Raw genomic sequence first — 17113 nt, forward strand, 5'->3', positions numbered from 1 at the left:
CGTACACGTCAGAAGCTCAGTACAAAGTGCATTATTGACGCAACAATTGTTACCTCGTCGCTCTAGGCGAATGAGTTTTAGTATTTGCGTTGACTGAAGAATGGGGGTATTTGAGTCTTTCCCTTTCCTTGAATGCCCTTCAATCAACCACGTAATCAGATGCTGATAACGTAGGCTAAATTATAGACACAATATGCCACTATGCTTCAACTGCCTGACGTTAGCAATCGCACCAATTTTAAAATACGTTATTTAATTCGGTTAACCCCGCCACCATTACATCTCTCGAATCGGTGGGGGTATGTACATCAAGTCCATTTTCAACTTTCGGTGAAAAAAAGAAAATCCGTCCTCAGTAACCTAAAGGTGTTTTATATTTCTACAGGAAGAAGTAATAAATGCAACAAATTTTTATATCAAGGGGATGGCTCTTTCATCCGGCAAGTATCCGATTCTTTGTCCAATCCATTTCAATTCATCATGTGTGTATCTCTCACGTGGTAATAAGACATAACCTTGGATACTGAGATCAACCATCAACCTTTTTATTTCTTCTTTCTCAGAACTTAATCGGCGCTTAAGCTCAGGTGAACCCTTGAGTAAGCGATTAAAACTAGCAGAGAATGTTTTTCTCAGCAGAGATGTTTCAATAAATCACAAGGAGGACATCATTGTCCAATGGCTCTGCAATGTTGCACTAATGGATCCTTCCGCTTGGAAGAGCATGAAACGTTTGGCAGAGAAGCAATTGATAAACAATTCAACAAATTTAAGTTCTGGTACAAAGGAACATCTCGTGAAAACTTTAGAGACCAAACTGAAACTCCTAAAAGAAGACCTGCCAGATGAATTCTTTGACTTCTGTAGTTGGATTTTATCACATCCAGAACTACAGCAATATTTCCAAACTGATGTGCAAATATTTGGAAAATTTATACATACACTATTACTGAGGATGAAGTTAGAAATCTCTACAACTGTGTCAAGTACCAGCCAACCCGAGTCTGTGACAAAGTCTGTCATTCTCAGACATGCTTGCATCACGAATACTATCAACAGTATTTTACAGATACACAGACAGTGTTCGGATAAAGACAAACTGGCTGAAGTATTGGTAAACTTTATCCTAAGTCCCCTCTGTGGCCTTAGTGGTAATAATTTTGAGAATACAAACCGTGTTGGTGCTGAAACATACAAATGTATTCAGAACATATTATTTGGAAAAGAAAGGTATACAGAATACAAAGAATATACCCAAGAAACCAAAGAAGGCCTACCCAGTGTGTTATTCTCTTTCATCGAGCAAATCAGAGATGAAATGGAATCTGAGGAATTTATAATAATGTTGAACTACTTATTTATGGCTGTGGTTGGCTCTTATAAATCTGACGCAGCATTGATCGATAGTTTATTCAGAAGGCTGATCAGTTCATCTGGCAGAATTAAAATCATGGCTGTCAATTCCTTGATAGAATGGCTTAGAGATATTTCCCTAGATTATGATGATAAGGTTGATGGTTTGACTTTGATGGACTTTTTTTGTAACCTGATAGACGAAAATCTCCAAAGCAAACGCTTGAAAAGCCACAATTATCATTTGATCAGCCAAATTGTTAAATTGAATGTTTTGATAATTGAAAAGAAAATGCCTATGATTTTTAAGAGGGTCTTGCTAGCACCGAGAAAAACAGATTCTGAGGTAGAATCTTACAGTCATTTGATGATTAGCACATTGGAAGCAAGCTCGCGTCTCAGACGTGAACAAAAACTCATCCCATGGTTGCTGCAAGCATTGGAAGCATCACTCTCTACAAATGACTGTGAAATGCTCACAGTGCGACAAATTCTCCCGATTGAGTTTTTAACAGAATTTACCTCACTTGTCGAAAGGTTTCAGAATGCGCAGACTATAGCAATGTTGAAGTCTTTTATCTTCCATCTGAAGTCGAACTGCATTGATAAATTGGAAACAGATAATGCTCCATCTATTTATGTCATGGCCGAATGCATCGTTGAGCTCCTTGAGGCATTCTTTGAAGGCATCAAAATCTATCAGCATACAGTGCCACTCCTACTACAAGAAAAATTTGTTGATGTTCTAAGTGAACTGAGAGACATTCTCGCTCAATTAGCTGCGCTTGTCGCAAATAATAAAGGCAATGAAAGGATGATTGCTGTATTATTGAAAGCTACCTTGTCGTGGAGCCAAGTCCAGGGTATGCTAGTCAACTATGCCCCCAAATCTGGAGCAGAAAATACTATTTTTCCGATCTCTGACAAGTGTTTGCGAAAACTGACAAAAAGAATCGACAACTTTGGTAATTTAGCCTGTAAAACAGCCCTGAACAAACTTCAGTTTCATAGAATGAAATTTAATTACCTCTACGAGCCACAGGGAAAATTGGCTGATATAATTGGCGGTCTTGAGGAATCCTGGGTAATTATTCTCAACGATTATCCTGAACTTATCCCTATGCTCACCAGTGAGCAACTATCGGAGCTGGCTTCTTTATTGCTTCAAGAAGTCATGTTGGAAGAGAGTAACGTCGAAAAGTGGTCCCAAATATTGGGATACAAAGATCTTGCCGAAAATAAATCATTCGTTGTTGCGTTGCTCTGCCAGACATTGATCAATATTGGTTCATTGACCGAAGGAAGCATGACCGCGGCTGTAACATCTCACATCAATATCGTAAGTAAAACTTACTCCATTTGTTTATACAAGACTGTGGTATCCTGACAATGATAACAGATTACAAATATTGCTTCAAGATCAAAATATTGGAGCAGGGCATGAATGATGAAGCCGGTGTTCCAGCCTTGAAAAGTAACAATATTATCAATGATATAGTTGTGAGGCCGAGACTCGTTGAGAAGTCTTCCCAAGCAATTATAAATTGTCTCAACATTTTGCTCTGTTTACCATTGAGACTGCTTATTGCACCGGTGAAAACATTGACGTACGTAATAATGTACGTGCTTGGTAGAGAATTACAACATAACAAGAAAATTGGAATGCTGTGCGACAGTGTATTACTTGGTAATTAAAAAGAACCTTGATATGGATTTATTATAAATTTGGATGCTAACATTGATAATCATCTGTTGAATGTGCATTGTGTGTGATAGAAACTTTAGAGAAAGGTAGGATCAATATACTAAAATTCATTGGCCTGGAGTTGTTGCTGGAACAACCTCTGACTCGCAAGGCTTTGCAAGAGAGTTTAAAAATGATCATGCTCGACAAGTTGGTATCTCCAGATGCAGTTGATCCATTTGCCAGCCTTCATAAATGCCCTGACAAAGTGGTTCCTGATGTTTTATTTTGTATCAAGATAGTAAACCCAAAATTACACAATTCAAGGAAACCACTGTTCAAAGATCTAGAAGAAAAATTGAGTAAAAGGTTTTTGACCAGTGAAGCAATGAGATCCAAAACTACGAACAATACGAGGGATCTTATCCTGAATGTGCAAAAAGCAATCGGTGACGATAGTATCGAAGCAGAACTTAAAAACTCTGTAATATTACAGTTGCAATCTATCTTTCAGGTAAGTTTGCAGAAAAACTACATTATTGTATTCACTATGGTTATCGATCATTGATGTTTGCCTCTAGGCAGGAGCAGAGGATAGCCACGAATCAGACGACGAAAAAGCTAATTTGATTGAAGAAAAAATCCAACTGGCCACACTAGCATTGAACGAAAAATTTCGTTCCTATTTATCTGAGGTTCTTATCACTGATATTGGAATATGGATCATTTGTAATCCAGAGAAAAAACTATTGAGCCGGTACATTGAGAGCAGAACTCCGCAAGAGTACAAAAAATTCCTGCATGCCCTGAACGAAAGAACGGTTAGTTAGAATTATTATTATATTATTAATAACTCGATTCGTTACCATCTTAATATGATGAAAGAAATTTTTTGCAGAAAAAATATCTCAATCTAAACAATAAGGATAAGTCGGAAAAAATCTTTGTTGTTTGGAGGTACATCTTGGAAAACAGCTTACCTAATAGCAAACATAAGCATAGACTAGAAGAAGTTCGGAGATTGCTTATGTCTATGCATCAGTTCGATGTAACCAGAGAATGTTGGTCGGACCTGATAAACATATTGCGCATTATGATTGACTCAAAGCAATTGGAATTGCCGAGCTCTCACATCGATTTAATGATACTGGTTGTTGGGAAAACATTGAGAGGATTTGGATCGGAAGTTTGCAATGACATCGCACTGTTGTGTTTATCCTTATTAAAGTCAAGAATGGATGTAATGATAGACAAGCTTCCACAGCTGTTAAGCCTCTATGAACAAATTATTCGGATCCTAGCTCGCGAGGCTAAAAAAGAATGCACGGTAGACAAATTTCAGTTGGGAAACTGCGCTCTAAGCATTGAAAAGTGAGCGAAAAAAAAAAAACTGTTACACATCCCTTAACATCCATGAAATATTGTAACGACAAATAAATCAAAAACATATTTTTACAGGCTAACGAGTTCTTTGGTTAAACTGAAAAAAGATCTGGCTAGACTCACACCTTACATCATCGCGGATATCATCGACGTATTCAACGAAGCTGAGTTGCAACCGTCCGTCAAAGTGGGTGAATTTTCATATTATTTTTAATTGTCGACTGACAATTCAATGAATAATCGGAATATTACTCATAACTCTCCCCTGACGCAGGTACCTTTTGAAAACTGTGTAAGACATTTACTAAGTGTTAATGATCTACACGGAGTAAATTTCCTCCATAGAAATTTGCCAGCCTCAAAGCGTGAGAAATGCAAAGCCCTCATTGAATCGTACAACAAGGAGTTCAAGTTCACTGGAAAAATATGATTTCTCATCATATCAACATTTTTATTTACAACTGTTCCAAACTATGTTTCGCTATTTTTTACTTTACAGCAATTGAACACCGATAATGAATAAAAATATTTTAACTTTTGTTAATAAGTTTTTGGAGTGTTTGCCGTACCTTGATGTCAAAATATTTTCGTGGTCCGTTCAATTAGAGCAGATCGAGTAGCTGAAAAATCAGAGTCTGTGAATATCATTTCACAAAAACTAATTTGAAATTATAAGTATAAAAAAAAAAACATACGGTGATGGATGAATTAATTGAATTTCAAGTACTCTGTATTGAAAGTTCAACTGTATTTTCTGTATCGAAAGTATAGGTACTTGGATATCAGTTTGTGGGTGTGGGTAGGTTTTTTTGAGTTGATCGAGTGACTTATGTAATTGATGCAATGAATCAAGTCTGAAGTAGTTTTTTTCTTTTTGATATTTATATCGAGTATATAGCATGTTTTTAATGATGTGATTTTTATATAACATGTATATATGCACAAGTATAGTAGGTATATTGTTATTAATTGGTATTTTTTGTATAATAAAATGTGATACAGTGTGTGTGAATACGATGATGATAATACTAATAATGTTTTTATAGTAATCATTTATAAATCACTAACTTAAAATAATGTATTTGTTCTTTTTTGTTTCTACTAAAGAATTATAAGTTCTATAAATTATTAATCGTTAGCCGACTATTTGCAGTTATAAGTAGCCTGCCTAGCATGTCTTTTTGTTTTCAAAACTATTAGCGACGTAGTTCAAAGAATAATTTTTCTCCTTTACCAATTATTTGTATTTCTCTACTTTTCATTGGCTCCCCCATTTCAATCCATCTTCCGATCATCAGTTTTTTATATTTCATTTTCAACCAATTTCCTCCATCAAACTTTGTATTCAATTCTTCATATTTTACTTTTCAATTCGAATGCGAGCCAAATCAGGGACATTCAAATTTATTTTGAAATTGAATAAATTACAAAAAAAAAAGCTACAAATATAGAAAAGCAGAATGTAATCGCCGTATAAACGTTTATCGGATTTTATTTCGATTTCCAGAATTTTTCTCGAAATAAATATTCATAATAGATTTGCTAGAGCTTTGAAGTTACTGTTCATAAAAAAAAAAACTCAAGTTCCAAGCTAATAAGAAGATATAGGATGGACAGATTTTGTCTGTATGTGTTAGTTAATGAATGAAATTGTGATATGTAAAAATGTGAAAAATTTCATTCGTTCGCCACACACCATCTAAAAATTTGTATTATGGTTTTTCACACATGGTACAAAACGAGAAAGATAAAGTTAAAAGACGGGATACTGAAAATTTGCCAAACACTAAAATATGATGATACTAACCGTTGCCGTGCAAAAATTAATATGACTATCATATCATATAATACACCTAGATAAAATAACTCTAGAAGTGAATGATAATAAAAATCATAATAATTATAATAATAATAATCACAAAATTATTCTTTTTATTCATTTCGCACAGTTCTAATTCGTTGATATAAGGATGATTAGTTTTTTCGACACACTCACCGTAATTTTTTTTTTTCTTTTTTATTGAATCTTTTTCATTTAGTCATTAGGTTTTTTCGTTAACCATTTTTTTTTTTCTCTCTCTTAGTGAGTGTTAGTACATTTTGGTAGTTGGGTGCGCAGGGCTGCTAGGCACAGATAATTGACTCGCAAATAACTCTTCAAACGACATTAGAGCATACGACACATAAGTATAATATACATATTATTATTTGTTTGTATATGTAATGTATTTATTTTCTATTTCCTTTCATTTCTAGTAAAATTGTGTTTTATGTTTCGTGTCGGTGTGTTAATAGTTATTTATATCGCATATACATACCTATATAATATACATTATATAGATATAATTAGTTTCTCATACACGCCGTGATATTTCAGAGATTAAAATATTTCAAATTACCGTTCAAAGTTATTTTCATTATTTCTGTCATCATCACAAGGAATGAATGCGAATAAACTTCTTTTTCTCAATTATTTTTGGGGAACTACCATAATTATCATTAAAATCAATTCATCATTTCATAATATCATTGCAAGATTAACTAATAGAGAGCCGAGACTATATGGATAATAATAATGAAATTGAGATAATGATGACAATAATAAGAACAACAAAAATAATAATAATAGTAGTAGTATTATTAATAGGAAATGAACAGAAAATTATAAAGTACAATAACTGGAAAATTGTTTTCAAACTATCGACAACAGAGTTTTGTCTATTCTTTTTCTTCTCTTTTACTTTGAATCACTCATGTTAAGATTTCAACTTACCCTAAAACTAGGTATTTCATATTTATGTATATACTTTTTTTTTCATTTCTAGAATTGAAATTACTTTACTAATACGGTATTTAAGTTTTAATCCTCCGAAATTACAGCCACTATGATTTCATTTTTTGTCATCTTTTTGTATATATATACATGTAGTATGTAACGTATACAATCAACAAATCTTAGTACATCTAATTGTAAGTTGTCTTTTGACGCAGCGATGGGAAGACGGAGCATAGAGACCCTCTATTTTACTAATGATAACAATAATAATAACAATGGTGATGATGATAGTAAAATCATAGATATATCTATGGTAAAATTAATAATAGCAATCGTAATAAGATTAACAATAATAGCAATGATAATTATAACTGTTGTTGTTATCATCATTAGTATTGTTAATTTTTGTTCTTTCCACCACTCATACCAATTACATTTCCGACCACACTAAAATCTGGATCAACATATACAGAATGTGGAAAAAAAAAAAGTGGAACAAAAATTAAAAATATTTGGGAAGGAGTTCGGAGATGGATAGAATATTAGGATGAGACCACACTGGTATAGGTATACTAGACTTAATTTACAGGTATTGGATATTACACTATTCACTAGATACTGTTATTACTGTAATTGTATGGGTATAGTATAAGTATATTATCTAGGATATTGTTTTGTTTTGGTTTTTTTTTTCTTACTTTTTTCGAAATAACGAATAAAATATACCACATATTACACTAATAGTATTTTAAATATCGGGAAGGAAACGCTATGAACATTGATATGGACACGGTGTGGTGCGTGGAATACCTACGGACCTGATATGTGAAGCAGACAAAGGATTTATGTCAGTGGTAATACTTGGGATAATTTGCTAAAGGCTGCTGCGTCTTGGCTTGTTGTCTTCTCTTCTTCGTCATACAATAGTATTACTATTGCCATGCATTCTCTAATTTTCCTCAACAATTATATAATCATCACACTGCCATTCGAATTTCCAAAGTCAAATATAAGAGTTTTCTTCCTTTCCCCTTCCTCCATTTATTTTAATATAATTAATAATACCTAATTGAAGAATTTTTCATATCTAAGCATAGATATGTTGTTATTTAAATTTCTAAAAACCAAGCATCACGTGACAAAAAAAACAAAAAAATTACCAATTTTTGGTTTCGGAACACTAGCTACCACAGCGATTAACAAAATATTCTATAAATTATATCATCTTCATCGATCATTTTAAAGAAATTGTTGATCAGATTATAAATTATAATACTCATGCAAGCCAAATCCACGAGCTTCTACGATTCGTTTTTTTTCTTCCTTTGTGTTATTTTGTATTACATTAAGAAGAAGGGGAAAAAAAACAAAAAAACCCCACTTTTATGCTTATTGTTCTGCTCACGTTTATTGTAATCATTTTCTTCTTCTCTTATTGCTTTCACCGTCATTATTGTTGTTAATGTTGTTTCCGTCATTATTACTATAATTATTATCGTTAATTCGACTTTAGATATCAATCATTATATACAATATTTATTGTACTATAATGATAAATAATTCTATACACATTTTTATATCAAACGAACCAAAACGCATCCGCCGTAACATTTCTATGCAATACTTAATAATTATGATGATAATAATATTAATAATATCAATACTAATTATTATTATTAATATTATTTCATCAATAATAATGATAATAATATTAACGATATGTAACTACGATCTATCTACCCTAACTAATCCATTTGATATATTCATTACTTATCATAATTGTTGTAACTATATTTGTGTATATTTATATATATTCATATATCTATATCATATCCCAACTTTTAGAAAATTGGAACTATAAATAATTATAATAATATTGAAAAATAATAATGATTACAATTAAATTATCAATTAATAAATTGTATTATCATGCGTTCTCTATTTTGCAAATATATACATATAGATGGGATATGTGTTGTTGAGAGTGAAACCAAGATTTTTTTTCTTATATATATAAGAAAACAATTATATATATATAATTACTTATCGACACAGATTAGGTTTTTTTTTTGCTATTGTTTTCGTCTGGTTTTTTTCCCTTTTTGTCTTCCCTTCATATCTTACAACCTCGAATTTGTTGTACATGTGTGAATTTATTATACATGGTACTCATATCCGATTCATTGGTATTTTCTTTCATCGATTGGATTCATGTAATTGAAAAATATACTTGTATATCCATTATTACTATTATTATTTTATAGAACAGCTCATGCACACGAACAACGCAAGTCGATCCCCTGGTTTTTTATCCAAAACGAAATACGACTTTGAAATATAATCAATTGGTATGAATACCCCGTATATTAACAGTGTGTTAATCAATTCTTATAATAATGTGTTCGTTGTGAGATGTAGTGACACGAAAGACCGTGTAGGTGTACGTGTATTTGTATATTTGTTTTTTTCTATTTAGTTTCATTTCGCCAAATCTTTTCTTTTCAATTTCCTAGTTTTATTCATGCATCGCATACCCACGTACATATATCTACAAACGGAAAAATAAGTTGAGGGGGAAAAATTAAAATAATGAAAACCTAACCGTTTTTTTCTTCATATTATAATGATATGCAACTTGGGCTTATTAAAATTGTATTTTCGTCACTTCATCTTTCGTTTTTTTTTTTTTTTTTTTTTTTTTGTTTTACTTTTAAACTAAGTTTGGTCTTAAAATCCGATGATCACTAAACGTAAAACTCAAAAGTTTAACGTACTATTATTCAACCATAATCAAATTACATTATTATCATATGTCTTTTCGTAAAAACTTAATATTTCGAATCACGTTATGACCAAGATTGTTGAGTTACATGATTGTAATAAGGTAAAGAATGGGTCCTAAGAATCGATGACGATATCAATAACGAAAATAATAATTAACACGTAGACTTCGTATTAATAAACAAAGAAAGAAACGATCTCCTCAGAGGTCAGGAGATATGAAAAGAATTAAAATAGTATATTATCTACACTTATATATGTATGCATAGTTTAGATAGAATTTTTAACTGGGAAAACAATGAAAACTACATAATCGGCCCTACTACCTGGCTATCGGGTATTAATGATAACGATATATTAATAATAAGGATAATAATGATGATTATGATAATAATATTAATTAACAGGAATCGAAACAATCTTGTCAAGTAATTGTTAGGCCGGAGTAACCACACATTATCCTCCGAATTCATTTTATATCGTTCCGTCAAAATTGAATGGAATTTCGTACCGGACGGTCTCATTTCCACAAAAAAAACATTTTTTATGTAACGATATATAGAATATGTCATCGCGTGATCGGAAACAGAAATACAAAAAAAAAATAGTAATAATAATGCATTAATAATAGTAGTAATAATAATAATAATGATGATGATGATAATGATGATGATGATGATGATGATAATACAGATAAGCCTCTTATCGAATCGTCGTCTATGGATTAATATATAATTATATATGAATGTATAATTTACACGTGTCACGTATGATTGCTTTAAGCAGTCACTGTCGGATCCTTACCTCACTTGGTTCGGTATCCTTAAAAAAAATGACGTACAACTTAGTCTCTATAGTTGTACTGTTACAAATATTGCCTCGAATATAAACTCCTGGTTTCATATTTATCCTTTCATTTTTAAAAATTTCGTTTACTTTCTTACTTAATCAATTAAATTATACTTCACTTTACTTAGTTCACTCTCGATTAAATGGACAAAAATTACGGATAATACTCGTATCTTATTGAAAGGATGTTATATCCCTTTTTCCCCTTATAATTTACGTATGGCCGAGTCTCAAGTCTATGTTTATATCAATTATTAGTCATTTGGTTCGCTTTGAAAATTCTTCGAAACCCTTGTGGCTCTTTGCCGCACGTGATATTTATGAGTGTGTGTGTATATATATATATACGTAATATTATATATATTATTTTTATTATTTTCTTGCTTCTTATTGATTTCTCCACATTTATTGTTCTTATTCTTATTGTTGTTGTTGTTTTTGAATTATTATTATTATTATTATTATTATTATTATTATTATTATTATTATTATTATTATTATTATTATAAAAACGTCCCTCAGCCTGACAAAATATTACTGGGGGACACTAGTGTATTGTGTCATTCACTTGTGTATTTTGTTTCGATTTTTTTTTCTTTTTCATTGTTTCCTTATATACTTTTCTACACGCACACGTGTACATATCAATTAAATAGATAATTATGCGATACGTGTATACGTAGATCTCGATAATATTGTATGAAATTCAATTGATAAAGTTTGCCCTTTGATGCAATTGATGTATCAGGATCAATTTATTATTTCAAATATTTTACTCATTCTGTCTCTTTTATAACTTTCGAAGGATACGCCAATTGGAGTCGTAGACCTTGAAAATATTAAACCTTTTAGGATGCTTCTTTTATTACTTCAGGAACATGTGAGTTTCTGGTAAACATGACAATTTCTAATAAACAGCAGTCTTGTTTCCCAACTTCCACGATTTGACAATTCAAACATCACAATAATCACCCGTCAATTGTTTATTTGATTTCCTTCATATCTAAATCAATACCGTACGTTATCTTATTTGTTTTTCATTTGATTATTATTATTCAGGCTACGTAAAATAAGAATTCCAAGATGCGTTTAGATTATATGAAAAGGAAAGAAAAGAAAAAAAAACACGCTGCGAACCCTAATTTTTTCCAATTCAATCCCTTCAATCGACGGATATATTTTAACATTATTACTTTTTTTTTTTTTTGTTATTTTGTTCAGGTCCCACCGTTATGATGCGAGCGCACTTTATTACTGAATTATTTATTATTATTCTCTTGTGGAAATAATATTCGATTGGTCGGATGTTGAAATTAGTCATATTAATCCACATTATGTCGATTCCTAAATCCCACACCGCTATGTATAAGACATGATTTGATTTTTTTTCTCTTTTTCATTATTACGGTGTAAACGAGGGAAGCGTGTTTACTTGACCATAATTAAATATATGTATATATATTTATGTCCATGTAGATATGATTATTTTTTTCTTCTAAACACCAGTTGCAGATGAGATAAGATAAAATACATATCGTTAAGATGATATGTTATTCTCAAAATTTGCCTAATGTTTTGTTTTTACTTATTTATTTTTTTTTAATTTAAAAAAAAATTTTTCACTAATTCGAATTTTCCTAAATGATATTCTCATCTTAGATATAATAAGCACGTGGTAGCAATATTATTCGCAATCACTATTTTCCTAAATACATTAAGATATGTGTTACATCGCAATAAATTACCAGCTCTACGAGAAGTCGAATTTCAATGATCAACATGCACATCCGATTTTAAGATCTATGTACCTAAATGTTCGCCTCGTTATTCAATCACTTAATTTCTTTATTCAGCTTTCAATCTATGAATTAAAAACTATACAGAACAACTCTATTCTGCACTCGTCAACTTTTCATCGAAGTTAAAAGAACGACATACTTCCAAACCCGCTTCCCAAGTTTATCGCAATTTGAATTGGTGTTAAAAATCAGTTTCAATACGGCCAATACGTAGGAAGTGGTGGAGGCGGAGGAGGTACGGCGGGGTACAGGGCTGGCGCAGCGATAAGAAGACACGGGGGTGGTAAAGGGGTGGGAACAGGTGAAATAGCCATAGTTGCGGGATGCAGAGCCGGTATTGGAGCGGCGCATAGAGGATGCAGGGCGATAGAGGGGCGCTGGCGCTGGCGCTGACGCTGGCCCTGGTTTATTCCGTTCTATTCGGAATCCTGCTGCATTTTGAGGTGCCCATTTCCAGACGAATTGCTCGCTACTCCACCGCTACTCGGGGGAAAGTTTGTCGGAATTGTACGAGAAGACGAGAAACATAGCTTCATTATGTACGGGAACTTTCCGTCTGTAAAAATATAATCCGGATAGTATCTTCTCGAAATTTCTTGTTTTCATCGTTGGATGGTATGGGATACTCACTGCTGTTTTCTAGGGCTGTGTGATTGCACTCCATAATCGCAGCTACCGCAACGCCGACGCTACTAAATTCGATTAGACCGGACGAGGAACGTTCGGATTTTAATGGAAATAGTTTCACCGTAGTCGGTGTTTCTATACCACGCTCCATGAAAACACGATTAACAGTTTCTTCCGTTAGATCTGGAGGTGTGTTGAAGAAGTGGACTATTTTAGACGGTGGTTGTATTCTATTTTTATTAGCCATCGCTGGATTTAAAAATCTATAAGACAAAATGGGGAGGGCTCCGATCAACCTGGGCTCGTTCAGAAATGGTATTCGAATCACTCACCTGTTGTTCTTGCTCCCCGTAAAATCCTTGAAGCTCGCAGATTTATCCGGCAAACTGTACGGGTTTGTAACATCCGACAGAAAAGCTTGTTTCGAAAATCCAAGCTGAAGTTTACCCTCAGCACCTATTGTGACGTTATTCAAATTTTGCAGACACCTGTCAACGGCTATGCTGTCGCCCATCTGGATCATGGCGCAGCCTTCTTTAGTCTTGAGAAATTTCACCTGTTGGAATGGCGATAAGCCAGACATTCGTTATACAGTCGATAAAGTTTATTACGACTATTATTTAACGAATACCTTGGTCACGTTCCCGTAGAGGCAGAACAAATTGAACAGCTTGTCCGTGTTGACTTTATCCGGTTGTAGTCCGTAAACCATCATAACGGATCCCTGAGTAGTGGAAGGTGGTGTCTGTCCCAAAGTGGGAACGTACCCTGGACGAGATGGCGTGGGATGGAGTGGTTCTCGACCTCCGAATTCGTTCTTGAGCCCGTATCTTTCGACGTAGGGTTCGGGGTACGTCGCGGGTCCGTTGAAACCCTCTTCGTACCGATCGTGGGCCGCACCCGGAGGGAAAGCGACCTGCGGCGTTGATCCTAGAACAAAATCTTCTTTTAGAATGAGTGATGCGTCGAATTCAGACTAAAGGGGATAAGAGATAGGAGAAAAAGGTAAAAGTGCTGCAGCAGGGAAGAAATAAAAGTCATTCCATCATTCCGACAAAAACGAGTACCCGTTATCGGAATAGTTGCACTCGCAACGACCCGATTCACCCGTGAGAGCGGATGATGACTCCTTCGATTCGATTAGTGTATGATGAAGAAGAGAAAGCAAAGAAAGTGAAAAATTCATCGATTAAACTCAAACCTAGCGAGGATATGTTTTATTCCAAAGGCACACGTGGTCGCACGGTGTGTGCGTGTAGTTGAAAAATGAATAGAATTCAGGTGTCTATTGCGATTAGCAGTTCAACTTTAAACACTAACAAACTCTGATTATCATAAAACTCCAGAGAACTCACCATACGGCTGTGGAGCTGCACCATATCTCGGTTCAGCGAGGAGAGGCGCAGGCCTTCCATTACCTGCGGTGTCGTTCTTGTGGGCACTGGTGCCTGCAACAGACAAAATTTATGCAATCAATGATTAAATTTTATGCATAAATAGTGCTTGTTCGAGGCAACGCAATAAGTTTGAATCAATTGCTCCTCTTTTCTATTTTTATCCAAATAAAAATATACATCAAGCCCCCGCAACATCCAAATTTCATTCGACGAGAGTGACATAAAATTTGGACACTATTTGAACGTGAAAGAAAGTAATTCTCGCTATTCCTCTCGTTTTCTCTCGACTACCTATGGATCGAATTCGCGAAACATATCCTCGCTGCGTTAATTCATCCCTAAATTGTACATGGTGTTATTCGGTGGGACCGTAATATTGAACATAAATTTTTATTAGTCGTTGAAAAAAAGAGAGAAGGAAAAACCAAAAAAAACGATTCTCGTTAATAGAATTAAATTTGAGAATCTCTACAACACCGAAACATGGATACTAAAAGAGCGAACGTGCATTTACAGCGGTCACGCAGACCTGCAGCCATGGTGTTAATGAACGAATATATGATAAATAAGAGGTTGAAAAGAAAATAAGCCGGTATCATATCTGCTAAAATAATTGGGAGAATAACAGCTTAGAGATAAGTAAAAGAAAGATTCGGTCGTGAAAAAGTTTAGATACATTTCCCACAATATCTCGTGGGGTATTTTGTCCGGTAATTTAGCATGAAACGAGGGGCTTCGTGGGGTGGGAAAGCGTTGAGCAAAAGCCTGATGGCGTAGACGCCGAGAACCTCGCTGTATCGACCCTCGGACGGCGCCACGCAGGCTGCCACCGCGCACCACACAACGCGACGCCTCGATTTTCTTCTCATCCCCCTCGTCCTTAACCAGCCCCATGGAAGCATCCCTTATTTTTTCACGTCGTTCATCTTGTACTCAAAGTGTTCTTTTCGTTTCCTGCGACGACGAGCATCGAGCTCAGAGCAAGGTGTGCGAAGAACGAGGAGGAGGAGTGTTATCGAAAATTTTTAAATAATCGATGAAACCTAGTACACAGTTGGACGATCTTCGATTCTATGGTTATCGGAGGGGCTATTTTAAAACGTCAGATTCCGAAGCCTTCGATGCAATTTTATCTGCACGAAACAAAACCGAAGGATCTTCGTTCTGAGATTCTTTCTCACACCCCCTTTCTCCCTCTCGATTCGATCAATGTTGAATTCCTAGAGATGACGAACACAACCAAGGTGATTCGAAAATTTCATCTCCTCGTATATCTCTTCGTATCTTCCTTGTTGTGAGATGAAAAAATTATGATAACGATAACAACAATAACAACGATAACAAAAATGAAGGAAATAAAACGGATCTCAGCAAAGATTGTATGAAAATAGGAAGGACAAATTCTCGTGGAAATTGAATGCTCACGTTTTTTATCATCATCGTCATCGTCGTCATCATCATCATCATCATCATCATCCTCATCATCCTCATCATCATCATCATCGTCCTCGTCATCATCATCATTATCATCGTCATCGTCATCGTCATCATCATGATCATTGTGGGTGGAAGGAATGTGTAATACTCACCGTATTAATCGTATTTTTTGTATTATTTTTTCGTTTCTTGTCTCTTTCTTATATCGAATAACAAAGAAGACAAATTCGAATTTCACATCCTTCTCTTCTTTCTCAATCTCTATTCCTCTGCCTATGTATTATAGTTTTTTTTTTTTCTTTTCTTTTCTTTTCGACGGAGAAAAGATCCTCGACTTTGATCAGGTGCAGCAGGTACTTCATTTTTTCTCTCTCTTCTCGCCCCCCATGAAATGAGATAATTCCGGTGGTCGTAGATCTGCCTAAGCCCTCCTCCTTCCTTCTCCATCTTTTCCACTTGCCGTCATCTTCAATGTACTTGTCGACTTCCGAATCCGATTCCGAATCATCCGTCTCAACAGCGTGTAAAGCTGCATCTGCACACAGACAAACATTCCAACATCATATGACATCATCTTTCTTTTTCTTCATCTTCCAAAGTTTTTTTTTTTTTTATTATTTTTTTTTTTATCAACATTATCATCATCGTCATCGTCTTCGTCATTTAGTACATTTCACGAATTTGTTTACACATTCATTTTTTGCTATTGCGTCATATCAAGCGAAAATTATTGTCTATTCTTTGTATACTGTCATTTATATTATCGAGCAAGCATAGATACATAATTCATTAGTGGAAATGAAAAATGAGTTCTCTGCTATCGATTTTGTATATTATTCTATTGTTGATCTTTCATATCTGGACAATGATGATAATTCTGTACATACATATGATTATGTGTACGTATTATGCTCTTCCTATTTGGATCGTTTACTTTTGATGTATTCATTTTCTTTTTTTTTTTTTTTTTGACTTGACTTGACGAGGAAGAAGAAGAAAAAGAGAAGATTATTAATATAATAATTGG

At 34.1% G+C, this 17113-nt stretch overlaps 2 protein-coding genes across 6 annotated transcripts in view; one reads left to right on the forward strand and one right to left on the reverse strand.

Moving 5' to 3' along the window:
* Positions 1 to 160: 160 nt before the first annotated feature.
* LOC105683259 lies at positions 161 to 4967 on the forward strand. 3 transcript variants are annotated; one of them, XM_048658419.1, is made up of 9 exons: positions 161 to 299; positions 386 to 440; positions 564 to 2692; positions 2773 to 3040; positions 3130 to 3551; positions 3619 to 3858; positions 3936 to 4408; positions 4496 to 4607; positions 4695 to 4967. In XM_048658419.1, exons 2-9 carry the CDS (start codon positions 425 to 427, stop codon positions 4848 to 4850), a joined length of 3816 nt encoding a protein of 1271 aa, XP_048514376.1. In that variant the 5' UTR covers positions 161 to 299; positions 386 to 424; the 3' UTR covers positions 4851 to 4967. The 3 variants fall into 3 exon arrangements, with proteins under 3 accessions (XP_048514376.1, XP_048514377.1, XP_012251158.2); XM_012395735.3 differs by lacking the exon at positions 161 to 299 and having other exon boundaries at positions 382 to 482; XM_048658420.1 differs by lacking the exons at positions 161 to 299; positions 4496 to 4607; positions 4695 to 4967 and having other exon boundaries at positions 306 to 440; positions 3923 to 4106.
* Positions 4968 to 6320: 1353 nt separating this feature from the next.
* LOC105683329 (heterogeneous nuclear ribonucleoprotein L) overlaps positions 6321 to 17113 on the reverse strand; it is a 32413-nt gene continuing 21620 nt past the window's right edge. The window contains exons 6-10 of one of the 3 annotated variants that reach the window (XM_012395865.3): positions 14608 to 14700; positions 13884 to 14182; positions 13585 to 13808; positions 13256 to 13515; positions 6321 to 13181 (exon numbers count right to left, since the gene is read on the reverse strand). In XM_012395865.3, coding sequence (XP_012251288.1) covers positions 13042 to 13181; positions 13256 to 13515; positions 13585 to 13808; positions 13884 to 14182; positions 14608 to 14700 — 1016 coding nt within the window. In that variant the 3' untranslated portion in view covers positions 6321 to 13041. Of the gene's footprint in view, positions 13182 to 13255; positions 13516 to 13584; positions 13809 to 13883; positions 14195 to 14607; positions 14701 to 17113 lie in introns of all 3 variants that reach the window. The other 2 variants (XM_012395863.3, XM_020850826.2) reach the window with 2 other exon arrangements.

Source organism: Athalia rosae, chromosome 7 (assembly GCF_917208135.1).
Source record: "Athalia rosae chromosome 7, iyAthRosa1.1, whole genome shotgun sequence".
Lineage (NCBI taxonomy): Eukaryota > Metazoa > Arthropoda > Insecta > Hymenoptera > Athaliidae > Athalia > Athalia rosae.

What these genes read in the sequence shown, in the direction of transcription:
- LOC105683259 (XM_048658419.1), top strand. An exon ending in ATGCCCTGAACGAAAGAACG is followed by an intron (nt 3,859 to 3,935) that starts GTTAGTTAGAAT and finishes AATTTTTTGCAG; the next exon opens with AAAAAATATCTCAATCTAAA. An exon ending in AGTTGCAACCGTCCGTCAAA is followed by an intron (nt 4,608 to 4,694) that starts GTGGGTGAATTT and finishes CCCCTGACGCAG; the next exon opens with GTACCTTTTGAAAACTGTGT.